Source organism: Prionailurus bengalensis, chromosome B4 (genome assembly GCF_016509475.1).
Source record: "Prionailurus bengalensis isolate Pbe53 chromosome B4, Fcat_Pben_1.1_paternal_pri, whole genome shotgun sequence".
Taxonomy (NCBI): domain Eukaryota; kingdom Metazoa; phylum Chordata; class Mammalia; order Carnivora; family Felidae; genus Prionailurus; species Prionailurus bengalensis.
The window spans coordinates 138,755,382-138,779,460 of record NC_057358.1 but is presented as its reverse complement, the minus strand read 5'-3'; the positions used below and the strand labels follow the sequence as shown (position 1 = coordinate 138,779,460).

The 24,079-nt window shown below is 60.0% G+C and overlaps 1 protein-coding gene across 1 annotated transcript in view; it reads left to right on the top strand.

The window, feature by feature from the left end:
• The first annotated feature begins 4,934 nt into the window (after positions 1 to 4,934).
• The window catches only part of CELSR1 (cadherin EGF LAG seven-pass G-type receptor 1), a 138,119-nt gene continuing 118,974 nt past the window's right edge, over positions 4,935 to 24,079 (top strand). Inside the window, exon 1 of the mRNA XM_043562926.1 lies at positions 4,935 to 8,559. Coding sequence (XP_043418861.1) covers positions 4,935 to 8,559 — 3,625 coding nt within the window. The remainder of the gene's footprint in view (positions 8,560 to 24,079) is intronic.

Genomic DNA, 24,079 nt, shown 5'->3' with positions numbered 1-24,079 from the left:
TGCTCCCCGAGGGCACCTGGGGGGCCCTTGTGCAGGGAGGGAGGCGGGCACCTCCGAGACTCCGGTAGGGCAGTGACTGTGCTCGGCCACTAGAGGCCAGTGCAGCCTGAGGGGGCCCAGGTGGGGCTGCCCAGGACCCCGCTCCGTGGGCTTGAGGACCAGGGCGGGACAGGGGCCCCTTGCTGCCTTCAACCCTGGGACCCCCAGAGATGCCGTGGTAGCTCAGGACACGAGACCTGTGGCCACAAGCCCCAGTCCAAGGGCCTGGGGGCCTGAGAGAAACCATAGCATTTCTATTTAGAAGATTCTGGTAACTTCCAACCAGGAAAACAATTTTATCTTTTGTCACGAATGATACAGGGTCATTCAGGAAAGTCCTAGTACACGAAACATTCTAGACTAGGTTCTAAACTCCCTTTGCCCCCTCACTTCTATTAACCTTCTAATTCAGTTGAGGTCCCGTCTTTGTTCCGAGTTTGGACTTTCTCGGGATTTCCCACCAGTCAAACCCCACCCAAGGCGAGGGGCCCCGGGGAGCAAAGAGGGGCTTGATGAACTCTGTTTGCAAGAGCTTTTTCCCTCTGAACTCCCCGCACCCCAAATAACAAGCCCCAGCCCAGACTTGCTTTCTGGCTTTCACCACTGGGGTGTTTCTTTTTGCCTCCTCCCCATTTAAAGCTCGGCTCAGGGATTTACTGTGTGAGGAACAGAGTCCAGAATTCATGTGGGTTCTGATTCGAGCCCTCAGCAAAAAATGTTTTAAGATGCTTTCCAGAACATGTACAATGCTAGGGATCCACAGCTCTGCCTTAAAATTTTTTTTTCTTTTTTTATTAAAAAAATTTTTTTTTAATGTTTTATTTACTTTTGAGACAGGGAGAGACAGAGCATGAACAGGGGAGGGTCAGAGAGAGGGAGACACAGAATCTGAAACAGGTTCCAGGCTCTGAGCCGTCAGCACAGAGCCCGACGCGGGGCTCGAACTCACGGACAGCGAGATCATGACCTGAGCGATGTCGGACACTTAACCGACTGAGCCACCCAGGCGCCCCTGTTTTTCTTTTTAAAGCACTCGCTTCACGTGAAACACGTCAGGGGCGTGTGCAAAATATAAACATCAATTAGGAGTCACTGAGCCCCTGACCCCAGGAGTGGCAGCCGCTCCAGGCACATAAACCAATAGACAAGTGGCCTCTCCAGCCCGGGCACCACTGCTAACCTCCAAGCTCCTCCCACTCTGATGTGACCCCACCCCCAGGAGGGGCCTCAGAGTCAGTGAGTGGATGCTCATCCTCAGACACGGTGGGGACCCGCGGGGAGGGACTCCCGCTTGGAGCCACCCCCAGGGGGAAGGGCAGGTGGGCGGGGCTCAGCCCCTCAGGTACAGCCACCAGAGGACAGGCCAGCCCCCAGGCATATGCCTTTGCCCCCTGACCTCAGTTCCCTTTCGGTGAACACACTGAGAGTGGACTGGATCAGGGGCGAGCACAGACCCCCTGGGAAATTGCATGAAAGTTACAGCCCCTGCCTCTGCATGAGCACGGGCATGGGCATGCGCCCCTTAGTGCACAATTTCAGCCAGGACCGCTGAGGAAGTGATAAAACAACCATGGCCTGGTGCTCAGTGCCGATGACAGGGTAGCAGGAAAAGTTAGCCCTAGTAGACCTGCCCCAGAGCCAGGCCTGTGCCAGCCTCTTTATGCAGTCTTTTTTTTAAAGTTCATGTATTTTTGAGAAAGAGAGAGAGAGACAGAGTGCAAGCGGGGAGGGCCAGAGAGGGAGACACAGAACTTGTGAAGCAGGCTCCAGGCTCTGAGCCGTCAGCACAGAGCCCGACGAGGGGCTCGAACTCACGGACCGCGAGATCATGACCCGAACCGAAGTCCCATGCTTAACTGGCTGAGCCACCCAGGCAGCCCTGTGGTCGTTGTTGTTGTTGTTGTTTTTAAAGTAATCGCTACCCTCCACACAGGGCTCGAACTCACAACCCTGAGATCAAGAGTCCCATGCTCCACTGACTGAGCCAGCCAGGTGCCCCTACCAGGTCTTAATAATCCTCTAATGAGGCGAGGAGTCCAGACTACTCTTATTTCCAGTCTCTCCTCCAGAGTTAGGCCCTGGCGAAGGTCACACAACCGCTTAGAGTCAGAACTGGACCGCGACCCCTCTGAGGCGCCAGCCCTTTCGGATATGTGTTGTTCTGCTGACGCACCTAGAACCCCTGCGGTCACTTCGGGAGCTGCAGCCTGCTTTCCCGCAACCCCCCACCCCAGCTGCAGCCTGTTCCCCCCACCCCCCACCCCAGCTGCAGCCTGTTTCCCGCAGCCCCCCACCCCCATTCGTTAACACTGCAGACACAGTGCCTGTGCGTACAGAAAGGTGCATAAAGCCTGAGCGCAGAGTTCGATGTAGGATCATAAAGCCACTAGCCCTGTCCAGAACTGGACGTCCCCCACTGCCCAGCCCTCCTCCTGACCACACTCACATCACCTACTTGCAGTTTCTGAATCTTTCCTCTGTGCGCATTCCTAAACACGCAGTCTGGGCCTGCTTGGGAACCCACACGTGAACGGAACATTGGGGTCTCTCTCTCTCACTCACTCTCTCGGGACATCATGTTAGCCAGGTCTGTCCATGCGTTCCTTCCTCCCCCCACCCTGGGACCAGGAAGTGGCTCAGAGTGGCCCTGGCGGTTACCTCACAGCCTGCAGGTGTCTTGTTCGGGGAAAGCATGCCCACACCCACACTCATTCACTGCATTTGAATTTTCAAAAACCGGCAGGCACAGTGCAGCAGAGCCCTTTGTTTATATAAACCCCAACCCAACCTATTTAAAGTTCCTTTTGAGAAATACTCCGGGGTTCTCTCCGGCCAGTCTCTCTGCCTTCCCCTCACCCTGGCCTGGAGCTTTCCACTGCAAAGCTCTGGGCTCGGGATCTTCCTTGTCCTCCCCACTGGAAAACTCCTGCCATCTGATCCTCCCCAACCAAGAGGAAGGAGGTCCTGGACGGTCACACTTGAGAGATGATGGACTGTTCTCTTTCCTTCCCCTCCCTCCATGCACACATTTCCCGAAAGGGCTTGCCAGTGGAAACTCCCAGATTAAAAGATTCTAAAGCAAATCTACATTTAAGGCTAATAATAACCTCTTTAAGTCGTTGCTAATGGGAAGAAAATGCTCATTTTTGGCTTCAGCCTAAAGATATTGTATCCAGTAGCTTTGAGCGCTATTGGTTGAGTTGGTCATTTTCTGCTGACGCCTACCCCACCTGCGCTCAGTCTGGAAATGTGGGGGCCAGCACCTCTCTTGTCAAAAGTACCTGCTCGCAACACCTCTCACCCAGATCTTTCTACCCGACCGACCCAGGGAGCCTTTCTGGGAAGGAGAGACGCCACTGACAGGCCTAGGAGCTGGACTGGGGTTCTGGCACCCAGAGTTCTCCGGAGGGCGAGTGCGTGCCAGCCAGGGGTGGCACAATACTAAAGCCTTGCCGCAGGTGGGGGTGTGGTAGAGTCCTAACCCCCGCCCCACAAGCTGTGCTCCGCAGGAGGCGGCGGGGGTTGGGGGGAAACGTCCACCCGTTTCCCGCACAAGGCGGCGGTGCGTTGGTCAGGTCTAAAGTTCTCTTGTGTCGTCTTTTCCCCGCAGGAGGCCCCGGGCGTGGAGGCGGTGAAAGGGCTGCTGTCACACTTACAAAGCGCCCGCAGGTGTCTCCCCGATCCCCAGCCGCCGCGCTGCGGGAGGAGCCAGAAGGCCCCCCGACCGGACCGCGCGACGGCGAACGCTCGGACCGGGCGCCTCCGCCGTCCCCACGCCAAGTCCCAAATGTCAACCCGGGTCATTTTCCTTTTCGTTTAAAAGTTGCGCTTTAAACCCAGTGGGACCCGAATTCGCTTAGTTGCCTATCGCGTTTCCAAGCCCAGGGAAGTTCTGTGGCAGTAAAAGCACCTTAGCCTCCGGCATGTTGCTGTAAACGTGTAACCGCACTCCAGCGCTACCCGCGGTCCGCAACCCGGGGCGGGCAATCCGGCCCCCTCCCGGGCACCTCCGCACCCCTCTGTCCCCTCCCGGGTCCCACCTGCGCGGCGGAATCCGCCGACCAATTCTGCCGGCGTAGGCTGGGGGGGGGGGGGGTGGGGGGTGGGGGGGAGGCTCCGGGCCGCGCCCAGCCAGGGACCAGCAGAGCCACCGCCCCACTGGTAGCGGCCGCCCGGGGGCCCCCTGCCCCGCCTTTCCCGGCCGGGCTCCCTCGGCCCCGCCCCCCCCCACCCCTCCCGGGGAGGCCGGGTGGGAGGCCGCAGGGGGAGTGGGCCCTTCCTCCAGCCCCCGCCCCGGCTGCGCCCCCGCGTCTCCATAGCGATCCTCCCGGCGCGCACCTCCGGGCCGGCTCCCCCCAGGGGCCGAACAATACGCGGCGGGGCCGGGGGCGGGGCCCGGCGGGGCCGGGGGCGGGGAGAGCGCGGGCAGAGGGGGCGCGGGCCGAGCGCACCGCCCAGGCAGCAGCCGGCCGCCGGGGTCTGAGCGGCGCGGAGCGGCCCAGCCCGCTCCCGGAGCGCTGCCCCCGCCCCGCCCGGGCCCGCCCCGCTTCCCACGCCGCCCGGCCGAGCCCGCGCGGGAGCCACCTGGAGCCGCCCGGAGCCGCCGCCACCGCAGGTTGATGCGCGGCGCCCTCCCGGGACGCGCAGAGGAGCCATCTTGAAACCAACTTCGCAAACTTTCGCAAAGTGCTCTCGAGGTGGAAGCTGCGGGGGAGACCGGGAGCGCGGCCCCCGGTGTCCCCGCCGGGGCCCCCGGGGAGGCAGGGCGCGGGCCGCCCCGAGGGCCCGGCGCCGGGCGCGCAGGAGCCCTCCCCCGGCCGCGCCGGGTGCATGCGGAGCCGCGCCGGGTGCATGGATTGTGCTCGGGCGCCCGGCTCGGGCTCGGGCTCCGGGCCATGGCGCCGCCGCCGCAGCCGGCCGTGCTGCCCGCGCTGCTGCTCCTGGCTGCGGCCGCCGCCCTGCCCGCGCTGGGGCTGCGAGCTGCCGCCTGGGAGCTGCGCGTGCCCGGCGGCGCCCGCGCCTTCGCCCTCGGGCCCGGCTGGACCTACGCGCTGGACGCTGCGCGCACGCCCCGGGCGCTGCGGGAGCTGCTGGACGTGAGCCGAGACGGGCGACTGGCGGGGAGGCGGCGCGGGCCGGGCGCGGGGCCCCGGGGCTGCGTGCGCCTGGGGGGGCGCCCGCTGCCGCTGCTCGTCCGCCTGACCGCCCGCGGCGCCCCGACGGCACTGAGCCTCCGCCTGAGGGTGCGCGCGCACGGCCCGGGTTGCGCCGCCCGGCCCCGCAGCCGACGGGCCCCCAGCGCTGAGCTGCGGGCGCGGGCTGTGCTCACCGTGCCGGGGCCCGGCGCGGCGCTCTGCTTCCCGGCCTCGGGCGGCGGCGGCGGCGGCGGCGGTGGCGGGGCCACGCTGCACTCGGCACTCGCGGCCCTGACCACGTTCCCCGCCTGCAGCTGCCCGCCGCGCCCCGGCCCCCGCTGCCCACGCCACCCCGTCTGCCTGCCGCCCGGGGGCTCGGCCCGCCTGCGCCTGCTGTGCGCCCTGCGGCGCGCGGCCGGCGCCATCCAGGTGGAGCTGGCGCTGGAGGCGGCCGCGGGGACGCCCTCCCCGTCGCTGTCGCCGTCGCCGTCGCCGCCGAGCCGGCCCCAGGCTGGGGCCGGGGGGCCGCGGCGGGCTCGGCGGGGCGCTGGCGGCAGCACGACCCCGCAGTTCCCGCTGCCTAGCTACCAGGTATCGGTGCCCGAGAACGAGCCAGCGGGCACCGGGGTCATCGAGCTGCGCGCGCACGACCCGGACGAGGGCGAGGCGGGGCGCCTGAGCTACCAGATGGAGGCGCTGTTCGATGAGCGCTCCAACGGCTACTTTCTCATCGACCCCGCCACGGGCGCGGTGAGCACGGCCCGCGCACTGGACCGCGAGACCAAGGACACGCACGTGCTCAAGGTGAGCGCGGTGGACCACGGCTCACCGCGGCGCTCGGCCGCCACTTATCTCACCGTCACGGTCAGCGACACCAACGACCACAGCCCCGTCTTCGAGCAGTCCGAGTACCGTGAGCGCGTGCGTGAGAATCTGGAGGTGGGCTACGAGGTGCTGACCATCCGCGCCACCGACGGCGACGCGCCCTCCAACGCCAACATGCGCTACCGCCTGCTGGAGGGTGCGGGAGGCGTGTTTGAGATCGACCCGCGCTCGGGCGTGGTGCGCACACGCGCGACGGTGGACCGGGAGGAGGCGGCCGCCTACCAGCTGCTGGTGGAGGCCAACGACCAGGGCCGCAACCCGGGCCCGCTCAGCGCCACAGCCACCGTGCACATCGTGGTGGAGGATGAGAATGACAACTACCCCCAGTTCAGCGAGAAGCGCTACGTGGTCCAGGTGCCCGAGGACGTGGCCGTCAACACGCCCGTGCTGCGCGTGCAGGCCAGCGATCGGGACCAGGGGCAGAACGCGGCCATCCACTACAGCATCGTCAGCGGCAACCTGAAGGGGCAGTTCTACCTGCATTCGCTGAGCGGCAGCCTGGATGTGATCAACCCACTGGACTTTGAGGCCATCAGGGAGTACACGCTTCGCATCAAGGCCCAGGATGGGGGCCGGCCTCCGCTCATCAACTCCTCGGGGCTGGTCTTGGTGCAGGTGCTGGACGTGAACGACAACGCCCCCATCTTTGTGAGCAGCCCCTTCCAGGCAGCCGTGCTGGAGAACGTGCCTCTGGGCCACTCGGTGCTGCACATCCAGGCCGTGGACGCGGACGCGGGGGAGAACGCGCGTCTGCGCTACCGCCTGGTGGACACGGCTTCGGCCTCCGCCGGCGGCGGTGCTGGGCCCGGGCCCCAAGACCCCGCGGCGCCCGCGGACTTCCCTTTCCAGATCCACAACAGCTCTGGCTGGATCACGGTGTGCGCGGAGCTGGACCGCGAGGAGGTGGAACACTACCGCTTCGGGGTGGAGGCGGTGGACCACGGCTCCCCGCCCATGAGCTCCTCCGCCAGCGTGTCCATCACGGTGCTAGACGTCAACGACAACGACCCGATGTTCACGCAGCCGGTGTACGAGCTGCGTCTGAACGAGGACGCGGCCGTGGGGAGCAGCGTGCTGACCCTGCGGGCCCGCGACCGGGACGCCAACAGCGTGATCACCTACCAGCTCACGGGCGGCAACACCCGGAACCGCTTCGCGCTCAGCAGCCAGAGCGGCGGCGGCCTCATCACCCTGGCGCTGCCGCTGGACTACAAACAGGAGCGGCAGTACGTGCTGGCGGTGGCCGCGTCCGACGGCACGCGCTCGCACACCGCGCAGGTCTTCATCAACGTCACCGACGCCAACACGCACCGGCCGGTCTTCCAGAGCTCACACTACACGGTGAGCGTCAGCGAGGACCGGCCGGTGGGCACCTCCGTTGCCGTCATCGGTGCCACCGATGAGGACACGGGCGAGAATGCGCGCATCACCTACGTGCTGGAGGACCCGGTTCCGCAGTTCCGCATCGACCCAGACACGGGCACCGTCTACACCATGACCGAGCTGGACTATGAGGACCAGGCCGCCTACACGCTGGCCATCACCGCTCGGGACAACGGCATCCCCCAAAAGTCCGACACCACCTCCCTGGAGATCCTCATCCTCGACGCCAACGACAACGCACCCCGCTTCCTGCGGGATTTCTACCAGGGTTCCGTCTTTGAGGACGTGCCGCCGTCCACCAGCGTCCTCCAGGTGTCTGCCACGGATCGGGACTCGGGCCCCAACGGCCGCCTGCTGTACACCTTCCAGGGTGGGGACGATGGTGACGGCGACTTCTACATCGAGCCCACGTCCGGCGTGATCCGAACCCAGCGCCGGCTGGACCGGGAGAACGTGGCCGTGTACAACCTTCGGGCCCTGGCCGTGGACCGGGGGAGCCCAGCCCCGCTTAGCGCCTCGGTGGAAGTCCAGGTGAGCGTCTTGGACATTAACGACAACCCCCCGGTGTTCGAGAGGGACGAGCTGGAGCTGTTCGTGGAGGAGAACAGCCCGGTGGGCTCTGTGGTGGCAAGGATCCGTGCCAACGACCCCGACGAAGGCCCCAACGCCCAGATCATGTATCAGATCGTGGAGGGCAACGTGCCCGAGGTCTTCCAGCTGGACCTGCTGAGCGGGGACCTGCGTGCTCTGGTCGAGCTGGACTTCGAGGTCCGGCGGGAGTACGTGCTGGTGGTGCAGGCCACGTCCGCCCCGCTCGTGAGCCGGGCCACCGTGCACATCCGCCTCCTGGACCAGAACGACAACCCGCCGGTGCTGCCCGACTTCCACATCCTCTTCAACAACTACGTCACCAATAAGTCCAACAGCTTCCCCACTGGCGTGATCGGCCGCATCCCGGCCCACGACCCCGACCTCTCCGACAGCCTCAACTACACCTTCCTGCAGGGCAATGAGCTTCGGCTGCTGCTGTTGGACCCTGCCACCGGCGAGTTGCAGCTGAGCCGGGACCTGGACAACAACCGGCCGCTGGAGGCGCTCATGGAGGTGTCTGTTTCCGGTGAGTGGCCGGCAGGGCTCCCGCCAGGCCGCCGGGAGGGCCACGAGCCGCGGGGACCTGCCAGGGGCCCGCCCGGCATGCCGGGGCGCATTTGGGCAGGGCCCGGGCAGCTCTCTGGGGATTTGTGGCCTCCGGTTGGAAGGTTGGTGCCTCGGGCTGGGGGCGTGCTCCCCACTTAGGCCAAGGGAGTGGGAGGGGTACCCACGCCGCTTCCCACAGCATTTTTGCTGGGAGCAGGCCTGGGCTTCTTCAAGTTCAAGACCAGGGCTTTTTGGCCCTTTGCTCAGTGGGCTGTGGCTCCTGATTGTGCTATTAAAACCTGGTCTCCAGGGTTAACTGAGTGGTTGTCTGGTGTGCTTGGAGATGCTCGGCAGTCAGCCATCCCTCCCCCTGTCTGGGAAGATCAAAGGTCACTGCCCGCCCCGTGCGCTGGATGGAAATTGCTGGATGGTTCCCTGAGTCACCCTGTAATATGGCTGGAGTTCGCTCCCTTGGTGTCTCTTTTCTGTCTCCTCCAGATAATAACAATCCGGCTCATGTGTGCTTGTCTGTCTGGGAGCTCTTTGAAAAGCGTAGCCTCGTTTGATCTTGGCTTCTGCTCCTGGACGCGGACTTGTAATTTGGGTGTTACTTAGAGGCCTGCCCGCTTCGGCGGCGGAGCCGGTGTGGGAACCCAGCTGGCCCTCTCTGGGGCTGGAGGCGCACCGAAGACTTAGACGGTCTCGGCTCAGCCGGGCACGTGCTTGGTTGGCGGCAGAGATGTAGTCCTCTGTGCTGCTGACCCCCGTGCGCCAGGCAGGACCCGCAGGGCCAGGGAGAGGGGGACAGATAGAGGGTGTGGGAACCGGGGGACACGGCGGCTTCTCAAAGGGACCTACGCCTAGAGACGTGGTCGGCTGGCGCGGCCAGGTGACCTTAAGGATGAGACCAAACTGTCACCAGGAAAGGCTTGGATCCGTGGGTCGTTTGAAGTCAACGTTTCGGTTGACTTATTTCAACAATAAATCATTACGATCCAGGATCACTGTGGGAGCCCTGCCAGCATTAAAAAGTTAGTTTTCCGATTTGTTTTGTCTTCACAGTTGGCCATCGGGGTTGGGTGGCAAACGGTTGTTTCCAGTTTCTGTGGTTTGCTTATAAGGTCTGGAGCCTACAGATCCAGTTAGGAAAGGCGGTGCAGCCCATCAACATGAATTTGGGCCGTATAGCCCATCCGCAAGTGGCTATTTCACGTTCTGTGAAGTTGTGAATTACAGGCAGAGAATACGAATCTGGGCAGAGAGCGAGGAATAAATAGGCCCTCGGGGAAAACCGTTAACCAGGGTGATGGATATTCCAAGTAATGGCCAATTAAAAAAAAAAAAGGGCTCTTTTCCTGAATGCCCCTTCGCTCGGTTTTGTTTTTTCTTATACAACTTTACCTGCGGGATGAAGCAGAGTGGAGAGAGCCTGTATGAAAGCGAGTTGGCAACATCCTAGGGTTTCGATTTCACAGGGGACACACGGGGCTTTGGTGGGAGCGGTGTGTGTGGAAGGGTGGATGTTTTGTGTGTCTGAAGCATCAGGAATGTGCCCCCTCCCCCCCAGCGCGTCAGCCGGATAACAGGGCTTGGGATGGATTTCATTCACAAGAGGGTAGTTACTGAGCGCTGGCTTGCCCGCCTGGAGGGCCTGTAGTGGGGACCACAGTCGAAGGTGGGTTGGGGATCTGTGCTCCGCAATGACCGTCTCAGGGACCCAGTGCTGGGCTCTGATCCTGTGGCGACATAACGCTGTGCCACTCGGGCCCTGGGCCTCAAGTCTTGATTCCCCCTCCTGGAAACCAGTGGTTACCTTTAACTGGGTTCTGATCGGACATTGAACAGTTTTATGAACTCTCGCACTTAGACTGACACGTACTCCTCTGGTGTCTGGGAGGTGAGCCGTGTTCTGCCTCTTGCCTCAGAGGAAATTCTCGAAGAATTATTTGCGAAACCGAATTTTCCCGCACCTGATCCCCGGCTCCGGTTCGGGATGGTTTCAGTATAGATCACCTCGGGATGATCTACCACCTCAGGCCGTTTGACGGCTCTTTTAAAGCTCCCCGGGGAAGCCAGTGACTGGAAACTGGAAAATCTGTAATTCCAAAACAGCACAGCTTTGTGTAGAAACAGCACGGCACCGAAAGATCAGTCCTTCCGACTGAGCCACGGTGGATTCTTAGGTTTTGTGAAGGAACAATGGGGAAAGCTGTTGTTTCGGACTGACGCGCCGTTTTCACTGAAGTGTTACTGGCTTTCCTGGATTTACAGCCATGCCCTAAAGCCTCTGATGCATTATGACTGCCCTGGAGGGGCTGGACGGAACAGGCAGGCAGTAGGGTTTTGTGGGAGCCAGGCCAGGAAGGGCTGGGGGCCTCCAGCGGAGGGGCCTGCCGGGGAAGGTGCACCTGGGGGCGGTGCCCGAGCTGGGCGAGACAGAGAGAGACAGAGCATGAACAGGGGAGGGGCAGAGCGAGAGGGAGACACAGAATCCGAAGCAGGCTCCAGGCTCCGAGCTGTCAGCACAGAGCCCGACGCGGGGCTCGAACTCACGGACCGCAAGATCGTGACCTGAGCCGAAGTCAGCCGCTCAACCGACTGAGCCGCCCAGGCGCCCCCGGAAAATGTTTTTGACTTCTGAAACGGTCACGTACAAGTACCTGCCGTTCTTGGATGATATCCAGCGGTACAAAATGTTCGTTGTCTATGCGACGGTTTTTGAACGAGGTTTAAAATTCTGTGATTGGGACCTTACTCTGGACGTTTTAGAAAGGTGGCGTTTGCATTGTTTGAAGCTTTATGACTGATAACCCGATGGGATCCTTCAAGCAGAAAATGCTTGCTTCCCCCCCCCATGTTTGTTTATTTTTGATGGGGGGGGGCAGGGTCAGAGAGAGAGGGGGACAGAGGATCCAAAGCGGGGTTTGTGCTGACAGCAGGGAGCCCAACGCGGGGCTCAAACTCACAAACCGTGAGATTGTGACCCGAGCCGAAGTCAGGCGCTTAACCGGCTGAGCCCCCCGGGGGGCTACCAAATACTTTTCTTTAATCGTTCCAGATGTCCGTCTTGGAGGAACGTGCACATTTTTAATCCGCCTTGGACACGCGTGTGCCTGCGGGGTTAGGGCCTTAAGCCGTGCCTTATGGAACACGGCACTTGGTGGGAAGTGACCCTGCATTTGTGGGCATTGCGGACCTGTGGGTGTGGGAATGACTGGTGGACAGATCACTCAGGGGTGCCAGAAAAGAGTGAAACTCGGTGAAATGAGATTGAGCAACCTTTCTGTTGTTTACCTTGGTGGGGAGTATATGGCATGAAGTCGTCTAGGCCTGATAAAGTTTTAAAAGGTATTTTGCCTAGTTAAATACAGGATATCGCAGGGACTTTTAAACAGGCGATTGCAAACAAGGAAATAGAGAGATGGCCCCGTACCAGGCAGCGTCTGGGTGTTTGGTCTTCTGTTTTTCTCCCAGACTTCACAGTGAGAAAAGGATGGGCCAGCCCAAGCCGTTTGAGCTGTTGCACTGGATTCTCCAGTGACAGAGACTGTTCCAGAAAAGTTAGGTGCTGCTCAAAGCTGGTTAGTATCCAAGGGCTTCGGTAACTCTGGGGATAGTCACTTGCTAACATGCTTTTAGAAACACTGGCTCACCGGGGTGCCTGGGTGGCTCAGCCGGTTAGGCAAACCGACTGAGGCTCAGGTCGTGATCTCACGGTTCGTGGGTTCGAGCCCCCGCGTCGGGCTCTGTGCTGACGGCTCGGAGCCTGGAGCCTGCTGCGGATTCTGTGTCTCCCCCTCTCTGCCCCTCCCCTGCTCACGCTCTGTCTCTCTGTCTCTCAATAATAAATAAACATTAAAAAAAAAAAAAAAGAAAAAGAAACACTGGCTCAGAAACAAAGGAGTGTTTATTCTTTTCTTTTTTTTTAGGTTTATTTATTTTGAGACGGAGACCTAGTGGGGGAGGGGCAGAGGAGAGGCAGAATCCCAAGCAGGCTTACCCACTGTCAGCGCACAGCCGGACACAGGGCTCGATCTCACCAACTGTGAGATCATGACCTGAGCCGAAATCCAGGGACGCTTAACCAACTGAGCCACCCAGGCGGCCCTGGGAGAGTTGTTTCTTTTATCGAAGACCTAATGTGTGCCAGGCCCTGGAGAGCCAGTGTGGCTCCTGTGGTCTAGGGATGATCAGATTAACACAGACAAACACGGAACAGAGTTCAAGAGGAGGGAGGTGCAGGAGAGGGTGGGTGTGGGGACTCCCGCTCCCATCATGAGCTGAAGGCGCCTTCCTGGCAGGGGAGTGGGTGTGGCAGAGCCCCTGACCTGTGGGGGGTTTTGGTGGCTGTTAGGGGAGATTTGGGAGAGAGCCGGCTGGGGGCCGAGTGACGGCGAGACTCCGAGAGTGGGTCACCCGTGGTTGTTGGGGAGTCTGAGGGCAGAGTGCGCGTGAGCGGGGGAGGGAGGGGGTGTGCAGAGGGAGAGGGAGACAGAGGATCCCAAGCAGATTGCACTGCCAGCTGCGGAGCCTGATGCTGGGCTCGAGCCCATGAACCATGAGATCGTGACCTGAGCCGAAATCAAGAGCTGGGTGATTAACAGACTGAGCCACCCAGGAGCCCGAGGGAAACTATTTTTTTTTAACGTGGGAAAGATCACAGGCAGGTGAGCCCTTTGGAAGTGGCGGGGGGTGGGGGGGGTGGCACAGAGATCACGTGTGGGCATAGACCGGCTCTGGTGGTTTGTTGGTGACGCCCGAGCTCCATCCAGGACGTGGTGCCCGTCGGAAAGTCCACTTGGGGCCCGGCTGACGCGCCCGTTGTGACACCCGAGAGCAGAAACCTGTTAAGGAGGCGGGTAGTGGGCGCTGGGTGCCTGGGCCGAGCAGCAGGTCGCACCTGGGCTGTGTCGTGTGGCTCAGGGCCACGGGCCTCCACCCTGCCAGCACTCGGATGCCAACACCAGTAGATTTTATCGTGTGGGGCAGAGCGTGTGGAAAATATTCCTGAGTTGGGCATGGTTCTCCTCAGCTCACCGCCTCGGGGGCACTCGTTTTCTGGTGTTTTCAGGTCCTGTGACCTGAACACGTAGGGTCACACGAAAGCCGTAGGATTAGATCCCTGGCTGCTGAAGGGGTGTGGTAAGGGACCACCTGCCTTCTGGATGTTTGCTTCGGGAGGGTGACTGGGGTGGCCTGGGGAAGCGTGGAAAGGTTGGGGGTCCCGGGTTGGAACGGTCAGAGTCTGAGGGGGATGACGGGGACCCCCTCTGCTTTCCCCCCCGTGAGCCTGGGGCCCCGTACACAGCAGGTGCTCTGCAGTATCCGTGGGTCATTCGTGGAACGACCCAGAGGGGCGTGGGGGGAGGGTCTGCCTGCAGAGACCGCACAGCGGCTCCTCTGCCCTCCCGTGGGGGACGGGGGAGGGGGGCTGGCGCAGAGGCAGGATGTCCCCCACCCCCCACTTTGGGTCCCTCCCGTGCCTTGCTGGGGGCTTGGCCCGAGGTGGAGGGTGTACTCCAGAGCCGCATTCTCACGCTTTTGCTTCAGGTAAGAACTTGTGGATACCTGGTAATCGGTTCCCCTTTTTGGGTGTGAACATTCCAAAGCTGGGAAAAGCCTATCACCAGCCCTTTATTGTTTTGTCACTCCCGTGAACGTCTCCTGACGTCCTGGAGAGGGGCCATGATTCTTTCGTAAACACACACGCAGGCACGTACACATATACACACTGTGCGCACACACAGACATACATAAACGCACATGTGTGTGCACGTGCATATATGAATGCATGTGTACATATATGTGAATACGCAGACGCCCGTGCAAACCCGTACACACAATGTATGTATACGTACGTGTACATGCACACACGTGTGAACACTGACACCCATGCACACATGCATGCACACACAGACGCACACACATGCAATGTACATATACACGCACGTGTACATGCACGTGGACACAGACACCCATGCACACGTGCATGCATACAGACGCTCATATATGCAGTGTATGTATACATGTACATGCATGTGGACACAGACACCCATGCACACATACACGCACATGTACACATGTGCACACATACACAGAAACACACACATGCACACATATGCATGCATGCACATGCACACACATGTGGACACTGACACCCATGCACACATGCATACACACAGACGCACATACACGCAATGTGCGTATACACGCACATGTACATGCATGTGGACACAGACACCCATGCACACATACACGCACATGTACACATGTGCACACATACACAGAAACACACACATGCACACATATGCATGCATGCACATGCACGCACATGTGGACACTGACACCCATGCACACATGCATACACACAGACGCACATACACGCAGTGTGCGTATACACGCACATGTACATGCATGTGGACACAGACACCCATGCACACATACACACGCACATGTACACATGTGCACACATACACAGATACACACACATGCACACATATGCACGCATGCACATGCACACACGTGTGGACACACGCCCATGCACACAGACATATACACGCAACGTGTGCGTTTATGTGTGTGTACATGCACGTGGACACAGACACCCATGCACACCCATGCATATGCAGACGCATCCTTGCACACACTCATGCATGTACACGGACACACATGTGGACACGCAGACATCCGTGCATACATTCATGCACATGCAAACACACGGACGCACATACAGACATGTGCATACACGCATAGACACAGGTGCTCACAGACACATATGTGTGCAGATACACAAATACACTCATAGAGACACACACACGACTTAACCAACTACTCTGAAGGCAGATGGCGAAGCATAAGCTTTCCTTGCGGCCACCCCGACCCACCATTTCAACCTCTGCAGGGGCGGTAGGGTCACGTTGGCTGGCTTGGCCGTCCCTCAGGGCCGGGGACCCTGCCGGCTTGCGAGTGTGCCACGGACCACGGGCCTCCCGTGAAAGGGGCCACGCTGGCCTTGGGCTCGGAGGGGCAGCCACCAGACGCGAAGCTGTCCAGTGTGCAGACAGCGGCTGTGGGGGTGGACCCCGAGGCTACTTCTGCACGAGCCTTTCGGCCGTGTGCCGTCTGAGCCCGAGCGCTTTCTCCGTTCATCTCATGGGGTGGGCTTCAGGCCGGAAATGGGTCAGCGGGGACGCACCACCCGCTTCGTCATCGTGTGCGAGTGTTAGCGAGGAGACAAGCTGCATCTTCCAGGCCGAGCCCCTGCCCCCCCCACCACCCGCGTCAGATCTTCAGGCCTGGTTCATAGCAGCCGTGGAGGTGACAGGGCCGGTTTGCTCTCTTGGGGTGTTTGGAGTGGTCCCGGCCCCCCAAGGTGGCCCCGGGGAGAGGGGCCTCCTGGCCTTGAGGGGCCCCGTGGCTTTCCCAGATCCCACCCACCCTTCCCCCTCCCCCGTAGACACTCCCAGCCTGAACGTGGAGCCCGTGGTGACTGGCTCCGTGTCTCAGTCCCCCCCCCCCCCCCCCCGGCACAGGCCAGCAGACAGCACCTGCAGGGTGTGGGGAGGGCGCACTGGGGATGCCTGTGCTATCCGGACGTGGCAGGAGCGGCTGGCCTTCTCCGCCCGTTCCCTTTCCTGTGGTCAAGCAGCTGCGAGGGCCGCCTTCTGCGCTGGCTGGTGGATCGTGTCTGGTTCCATGGGAGCAGTCTGGGGGGGATGGGGCCACACTGCAGGATGAGGAAGAAGGGGTCCTTGGAGCTGTCCCTGCAGAGCCGTGTCATTGGAACTGGAGTGCAGGACCAATGTGTATCGGGCGGGGGGGGGACCCGAACCAGTGCAGGGGTCAGAGTCAGAGGCAGTGTGCAGGGGAGCACCAGTGGGAGCTCGCCCCAAACTGGCTGACATGCCCTTGGGGGCTTTTTAGCTTCGAGAGCTCAGATCCTGCTGGCCAGGGGCTGGCCTGCCTTCCTCCCTTCCCTTCCCTCCCTCCCTCCCTCTATCCAGCAATCAAGATTTTTCCTTCTTTTTCAATATCTTTTTTTTAAGTTTTTTTTTTTTTAATTTTTTTTTTCCAACATTTATTTATTTTTGGGACAGAGAGAGACAGAGCATGAATGGGGGAGGGGCAGAGAGAGAGGGAGACACAGAATCGGAAACAGGCTCCAGGCTCTGAGCCATCAGCCCAGAGCCCGACGCGGGGCTCGAACTCCCGGACCGCGAGATCGTGACCTGGCTGAAGTCGGACACTCAACCGACTGCGCCACCCAGGCGCCCCTTAAGTTTGTTTTTGAGACAATGAGAGCAAGCGGGGGGGGGGGGGCAGAGAGAAAGAGAGAGAGAAAAATCCACACTGTCAGCAATGGAGCCTGATGCGGGGCTCGAACCCATGAACGGTGAGATCATGAGCGGAGTCGAAATCAAGAGTTGGACGCCCAACCAACTTCTTTCAATATTTTGTGTTTAATTCCGCCTCTGTATTTTTTTTTTTCAGGATTTAAGAAAGATGTAATCTAAATGATACTTGGGTAAGGTAAACTTACAGCAGCTAGTTCAAACAAAGTCATATGCTGTGTTAGCATTCGGAGATAAGAACCCTCTCGCAAGGCAATAAAGTTTTATCAGCGAGCTGAGCGGTGAAAGACCGTTTTCGTAGAGGGAAGGCGTGTTCAGCAGCCCCGCTTTGGAGACTGCCGCACACGGCCGTGGTGTGGCCACAGCTGTCCTTGGCTGCGCTGCGACGCGTCTCTGGCGTTGGAAAGAGTGTGAGGTTTCCCCGGCGGTGCAGCCGAGTGGTACCTGAAGTGCTAATTGCTGATGCCGGTCGAGTCAGCGCCCCCCTGGGCCTCAGTGTCCCCACTGAAATAAGGAGGTGGGATGGTCACCCCCAGGCCCCCCGTCCTGACTCCAGCCTTGTATCATTCTGTAAGTGAAGGATCAGAAAAACAGAAACGCAGCCTAGAGATCTGGCTCCGTCCTGGGAAACCTTTTTCTTGCCAGGAACGCTGTAGGTGCTGAGGAACTATTTAAATTTCTCATTTAAAATAGCTCATTTAAAAGCCATTATGAAATACTCACAAATCACCTACCTGGTAAGGGATTACTGTCTAGAATATATAAAGAGCTTCCACAACTCAACAACAGAGAAACAACCTGAGGAAAAAACGGACAGGGGACTTGAGTAGACATCTTGCCAGAGAAGATGTACGAAGGGCCAACAAACACATGAAAAGATGCTCCACGCCTCTCGTCATCAGGGAAGTGCCGGTCAGAGCCACGATGAGATACCGCCTCACCTTTAGGATGGCTGTTACAGAAACAAAACAGGGCAGAAAACACGGGATGGCTACGGTGTGGAGAATCTGGAACCCTCGTTCGCTGCTGGAATGGAAAATGGTGCAGCTACCGTGGAAACAGTTATGGCGGTTCCTCGAAAAGGAGAATTTTGCCATAGGATCCAGGAACCCGCTTTGGGGTATGAAGTAAAAGCAGGGCCTTGAACAGAACTTGAACCCCCACGCTCATAGCGGCCAGTTCACGATACTCGAAAGATGGAGGTCCCGAGTGTCCACCGGCAGGTGATGAGCAAAAGTGGCATATCCATACATTAGGAGTAAAAAAACTTTTTTTAATGTTTATTCGTTCTAGAGAGAGAGAGACAGAGCGTGAGCGGGGGAGGGTCAGAGAGAGAGGGAGACACAGAATCCAAAGCAGGCTCCAGGCTCTGAGCCGTCAGCACAGAGCCCGATGCAGGGCTTGAACCCACGAGCTGCGAGATCATGACCTGGGCCGAAGTCAGACGCTCAACTGACTGAGCTGCCCAGGCGCCCCTGGGATTTTTATTTTAAGTTTGTTTATTTATTTTGAGAGCGGCAGAGTGAGAGTGGGGAAGGGAGAGAGAGAGAGGGAGACACAGAATCCAAAGCAGGCTGTTCACTCACGGTCAGTGTTGCGGAGCCCGATGCGGGGCCTGAACAGTGAGCTCATGACCTGAGCCGAAATCAAGAGCCAGACGTTCAAGCGACTGAACCTCCCAGGTGCCCCCTATTTATGTCGGCGCCTTTCGAGCTAGCGGCCTGGGACACCCCACCAGAGCCCCCAAGGCCACCAGATTGTCAGAGGACAAGTGACCTCTGTCTAGGAGCTTTCAGCAGAAGTACTGAGCCACCTCAGAAAACCAGAATATTCCATGGGCAAGGTTGTGGGGAGCAGTGGTTTGGGAACACCGGACGCAGTTCTAGCTCAGAGGATGACGCCCCAAGAGGTGAGGAGGGACACTTACAAGGGTCACAAGTGCACACTCTCTCTGTCTTTATAGCTCTTGGGAGAGGAGGTGGCCCGAGTGAGTAAGAAGTTCTGGGGTCTTCTGTGACCCTGCCCTGTTTTTAAGAGTCCCCGGTGCCACCTCCCAGAGAAAGGGCTCGGGGCGTGGGGTCACGAGGAGAGGCACGTGGCTCGGGACAGGTGGTAGCCATAGTCCCTAGGCCCGGGTCTTACCGGATACGGTGCAACAGTGAAGGTTGCAGGTGGGGTGGACCCCGCAGAGAGCCTTCTCAGGGAGGTCGGGAGCCAGCAGGGTCTTGAGTGGGTCAAAGTGAAGGGTGGGGGCCAGGGTCTGAGTGTTGGTGAGTGGCCCCATTTGGGAGCTTGGAAACTGCAGCTTCTGGGGGACGGGGTGGGGCCTTCTTAGGAACCAAGTGAGCTCGTGGGAGCTGAGCAGGATTCTCCCCGGGCCTCAGGCGCCAGGGTCGGCAAGGCGGTCCGGTCAGGGGCCAGCGAGGTCTGGGGCAGGGATTAGGGCAGCGTCCTGGGATTGCTCTTGGCCGCGCTGTGTGAGGTCCTGCTGGGCCCATCCCCTGCCTCCTGGTTCCCGCCGCAGCGTGTGCACAGAGAGGATTTGAGTTCCGCGTTTGTCGTCAGAGTGCGTAACACCAGCTCCCTCTCTGTGCTCCTCCTGGAAGGTTCTGCTTCACCTACAGATCTTTTTGTAGGCTGCCTCCTGGACTTAATGCGGGCTTCCTAGGTTCAGGGAGGGACCACGGCCGAGTCAGTTTGCTCCCGTTCCCCAAGGTGATGGGCTGTGTGTCACCTGTAACACAGGACCTCAAACCGGTAGCTGAAAACAACAGAAATATATTCTCCGCTGTTCTGGAGGCCAGAAACCTGAAATCAAGGTGTTGGCAGGGACACTGCGTTCCCTCGGAAGGCTCCTTGCTGCCTCTTCTGGTTCTGGTGGCCCCAGGACCTTGGCTTGCACCGGATCACCCCAGCTGTGCTGCTGTTGTCATGTGGGCTTCTCCTGTGTGTGGCCTGTGTGGCTTCTCTCTCGAAAGGGCACCAGTCATACTGAACCATGGGCCCACCCTTCTCCTCTCGACCCCATCTTAATTTACATCTTCACTACATCTGCAAAGATTCTATTTCCACATCGGCTCACGTTCACAGGTACAGGGGTGGGGAGGTTAGGACTTCAGCGTGTGCTTTTGGGGGACACAGTTCCACCCACTACAGCACGGTGCCCTGAGTTCATTGTGTTCAGTCAGACGGCGGAGGTCTGCTTTGCCCGCTTGGGCACCTGGGCACAGCGTCCGTCTCCCTCACTGTGATGCCACGTGGCCCATCGGGATCCTGCCCTGTTGTCCTCTTTTCCCCTGGGGGCTCCCCCTGCGGGGCTGAGTACTGCACAGGAGAAGGCTCCCAACTCCCCACACCCCTCGGGGGATGACAGTGGCCCTGGGCCCAGCTTAGGAGGGAGGGGGCGTGGGGGGCAGGTGGGCGTGGTTGGAGTCGACGGCACACCTTTGCCTTTTGTGCCTCAACGCCAGTGACACAGCTGAGGGAGGCACCTTTTCGGTCCAGCTCTGTCTCCCAAGCATGGAAAATTCTCTCACATGTAAGTGAAAGCGCCCCAAATCTTCAAAGAGAGGATGGAAAATATGAAAGTTTATTGTTCTGAGCGATTTCCTGTGCATCTGGCACGTGGCCGCCGGAGGTCAGGGGCGTGTGTGTGTGTGTGTGTGTGTGTGTGTATACGCGTGCGCACAGGACAGGAAGTCCAGCCGTGAGTTACAGCGTGTGTGCGAGGGCCCCGCACGATCTGGCAGATACGCCCGAGAAAGCAGGCGGCGGGCGGGGCGGGGCACGTCGGTGACTGGGTTCTGTGCCCGGACAGCGCCGCTCACGGCCCGCTAGATGAGCGTGTTTGTGGGGAAACCAGGCGGGGGTGACCCCGGAGGCAGGAAGCTGAGGGCTTCGGGGTTGGGACAGCTGTCCGAGTCCCTGGTTGGCCTGGGAAATCCATTGTGTGTGGGGCGGGGATTCTGTTCTCCCTCCTCACGTTTGTGCAACCCACCGGCCTGGAGACTTTTTAAGTTTACTTATTTATTTTGAGAGACAGAGAGCGAGCAAGGGACGGGCAGAGAGACGGAGAGAGAGAATCCCAAGCAGGCTCTGCACTGTCGGCATGGAGTCCAGTGTGGGGCTTGAACCCACGGACAGTGAGATCGTGACCTGAGCTGAAATCAAGAGTCGGACGCTTAACCCACTGGGCCATCCAGGCGCCCCCTGGCCTGGTGTTTTTTTCTGAACCCGAAGTGAATTTGGAGCCGTGTGAAAACGGGCCCCCTTCCTTTCCCTGCAGCCAGGGGAACTGAGGCAGGGGAGCCCGAGGAGGGGTTTTCCACCCTCTCTGCAATGACCCATCAGGCGACGGCCGCCTTCGGCCGGGACACCCCGGATTCTCCTCCCATAGAAACAGCGTCTCTGCATCTGAGCTCTTGGAAGCTGACAACCCCAGCCTCCGAGTCTTTCTCTAATAACCCCTGCTGAGAAAACCCAGAAAGAAAAAGAAAAAAAGAGAAAAAAGGGGCGCCTGGGTGGCTCGGTCGGTTAAGCGTCCGACTTCGGCTCAGGGTGTGATCTCACGGTTCGTGGGTTCGAGCCCCGTGTCGGGCTCTGTGCCGACAGCTCAGAGCCTGGAGCCTCCTTCCGATTCTGTGTCTCCCTCTCTCCCTCTCTGCCCCTCCCCCGCTCACACACTGTCTCTTCTCTGTCTCGAAAATAAATAAAAATGTTAAAAAAATTAAAAAAAGAAGAAAAAGAGAAAGAAAACCCAGAAAGAGCGTCTTGTGGCATGCCCAGCCACGACGCGGGCTCAGGTGGGATCCCGTGGGTCGGCCACAGGTGGATCTGGGAAGCAGGGAGGGATGTGAGGTGGTGAGCGCCTCAGCTCCCTGTTCCAGCCCTCCGGGCGCTGCCTGGGTTCCGAGAGAGTTGTTTTTACACGCCGTGCAAACCGGTGAGAGCCTGAGAGAACGCACTCTGCGACCCTGAAGGGGCACAGGGGAGTGAGGTGACTCGGACATGACCCCAAGGGGGTGTCAGAGTGGCGAGAAGGGGCTTTGGAAGTGTGCCCTTCTCGGTTTCGTTTGACCAGATCCCCTCGTGTTGAGGCCTCACCCTGCCCCAGCAGCCTGGTCTAAGCCAGGTGTCCTTCCCATGCACTTCTGGCACCCATCAGCACCCTAGAGCTTGGCATCCATGCCCGCTGGCCTGCCCGCTAACCCCTGTGCTCTCAGCACCGGCCGGGGAGGCCAGTCGGGGCGAGCGTGTGTGCAGGGTGGGGGTGGGGGCGTTTAGTACTTAGGCAAACCCGACTCTCCAAGGCATTTTGTATACTCCCCTGCTTTTCAGAAACTGGCTTTTGTGGGGCGCCTGGGTGGCTCAGTCAGTTAGGCGTCCGACTTCTAGTTTTAGCTCCGGTCATGACCTCACAGTTGGTGAGTTTGAGCCCTGAGTTGGGCTCTTTGCTGGCGGTGCAGAGCCTGCTTGGGATTCTCTCCCTCTCTGCCCCTCGGCTGCACTCGCTTTTTCTCTCTCTGAAACTAAACACGTTTTTTAAAACATTAAAAAAAATAAAAGAACCTGGTTTATTAACCAGGTGAACCAGGCAGGAAACAGCCACTGTCGGGATCTCAAGCAGAGAGGAATCTGAGGGCAAAGGAATCAGAAGGGATTCGGGGCTGAAGGAGGAAAAAGGGGTGCCTGCTGCCCCCTCTGTGGCCTCCGTCTCGGCCTCTGTGCCCCGGGCACAGGTGCTGTCACCCCCTCCGGGCTGTCCGTGCCACCCCGGGGTTGGACGAGGTCAGCAGAACTTTCTCGATGGGAAATCAGACTTCGAAACGAATCCTCTCCAACTCGGTGCCCTGGGGGTGGCAGGGGAAGGGGGTCCTGTGGGGCCTCACGGGAGACGCAGAGCCGAGACCTGAGCTTGGAGGGGCCCGCGTGGGTCCCCCTGCCTCGTGGGGTTGGGCAGGTGACAGCGACCCTGAGTTCTGAAGGTGACGCGGGCTCCGGGTGTGGGCTTTGGAGTGGGTGCCAGGAGGCCAGCGTGGACTGGGGTGCTCACCTGCCAGGCTCGGGGCTGGAGGGCTACGGGCGCGGGCGGGCGTCCCGGGGGGGCGGGGTCTCCGGGCTTTTCCTGCCGACACTTGCACTTGTGGAGCCGCGGGATGACTCAGACGGGCGGGGCCGGGCCGGCTTCCTGGCTGCAGCTCTGAGCCCCACGGCAGAGGGGCTTCTAACACCGGGAGGGGGGCCAGAGAGCCGGCCCCCATCTGGGGACGTGAGAGGGAGCGGCAGGGTGGGTGACGACAGATGGCCTTGTGGTGTCCTCGCGCCGTGTCCCCCCCCGCCCGGGACTGGTTCCGACCTACTGGCCTCCGGGATCAGGACGTGAGATGGGCCTCAGCTTTTGGGCCTCACAGATGGGCCTCCGGGGGCCTGTTTCGGCGTGGGGGCCTCTGTGTCACGGAGGTTAGCGGCTCACGTGTGGCTTCAGTAGTACGGGTTAGGAGCCGTGATGGCATTATCCGCAGCCTCGCCGGCTGGCCCTCAGCGCTGTCATCTTGTGGTCTTGGCAGGTCCCTCCCTGCTCGTGCCCCCCCCTCCCCGCCCCGGGTGGGGTGTCCAGCGGGGTGGGGGCAGATGTGCGGTCAAGGCTAGAGGCAGGTGCATTCTGGAGAGCCTGTTCTGGCCAGCGGGGCCGGGAGGTGGGAGAGAGGTGGATATACCACGGCTCCAGGCCGTGGCCGCCCCTCGCGGGTGCAGGGACTGAGGGTGAATCACAGCAGCCCACAGGCGGTGTCTCATCACGGTGGATCTGAAGCGCCCCCACCCCCCACGTTGATCTTTGCTCCTGACGTCTTATGGTAGAGGAACTGCAGGGCGTGGGTGTAGACGTAACTGCTTCAGACTTGCCGGTGTGGACAAGGATGCGGGCTGGCCCAGGCTTCCCGAGAAACCTTCCCCGGGGAATGTTCTCGAACGTGCGTTTTATCTCCTCGCGGATTTGCAGACTGACTGCATTGCCTTCGGTGATCACGGACGCGTTGCCTGTTTTTGTCTGATTTACAGAGGATTAAAATGAGCAGTTGGGCGCCGCCGTTCCCTGGTGCCTCCCTCCCGGACGCACGGGGCCTCGGGCTCGGGGCTCGGAGCTCGGAT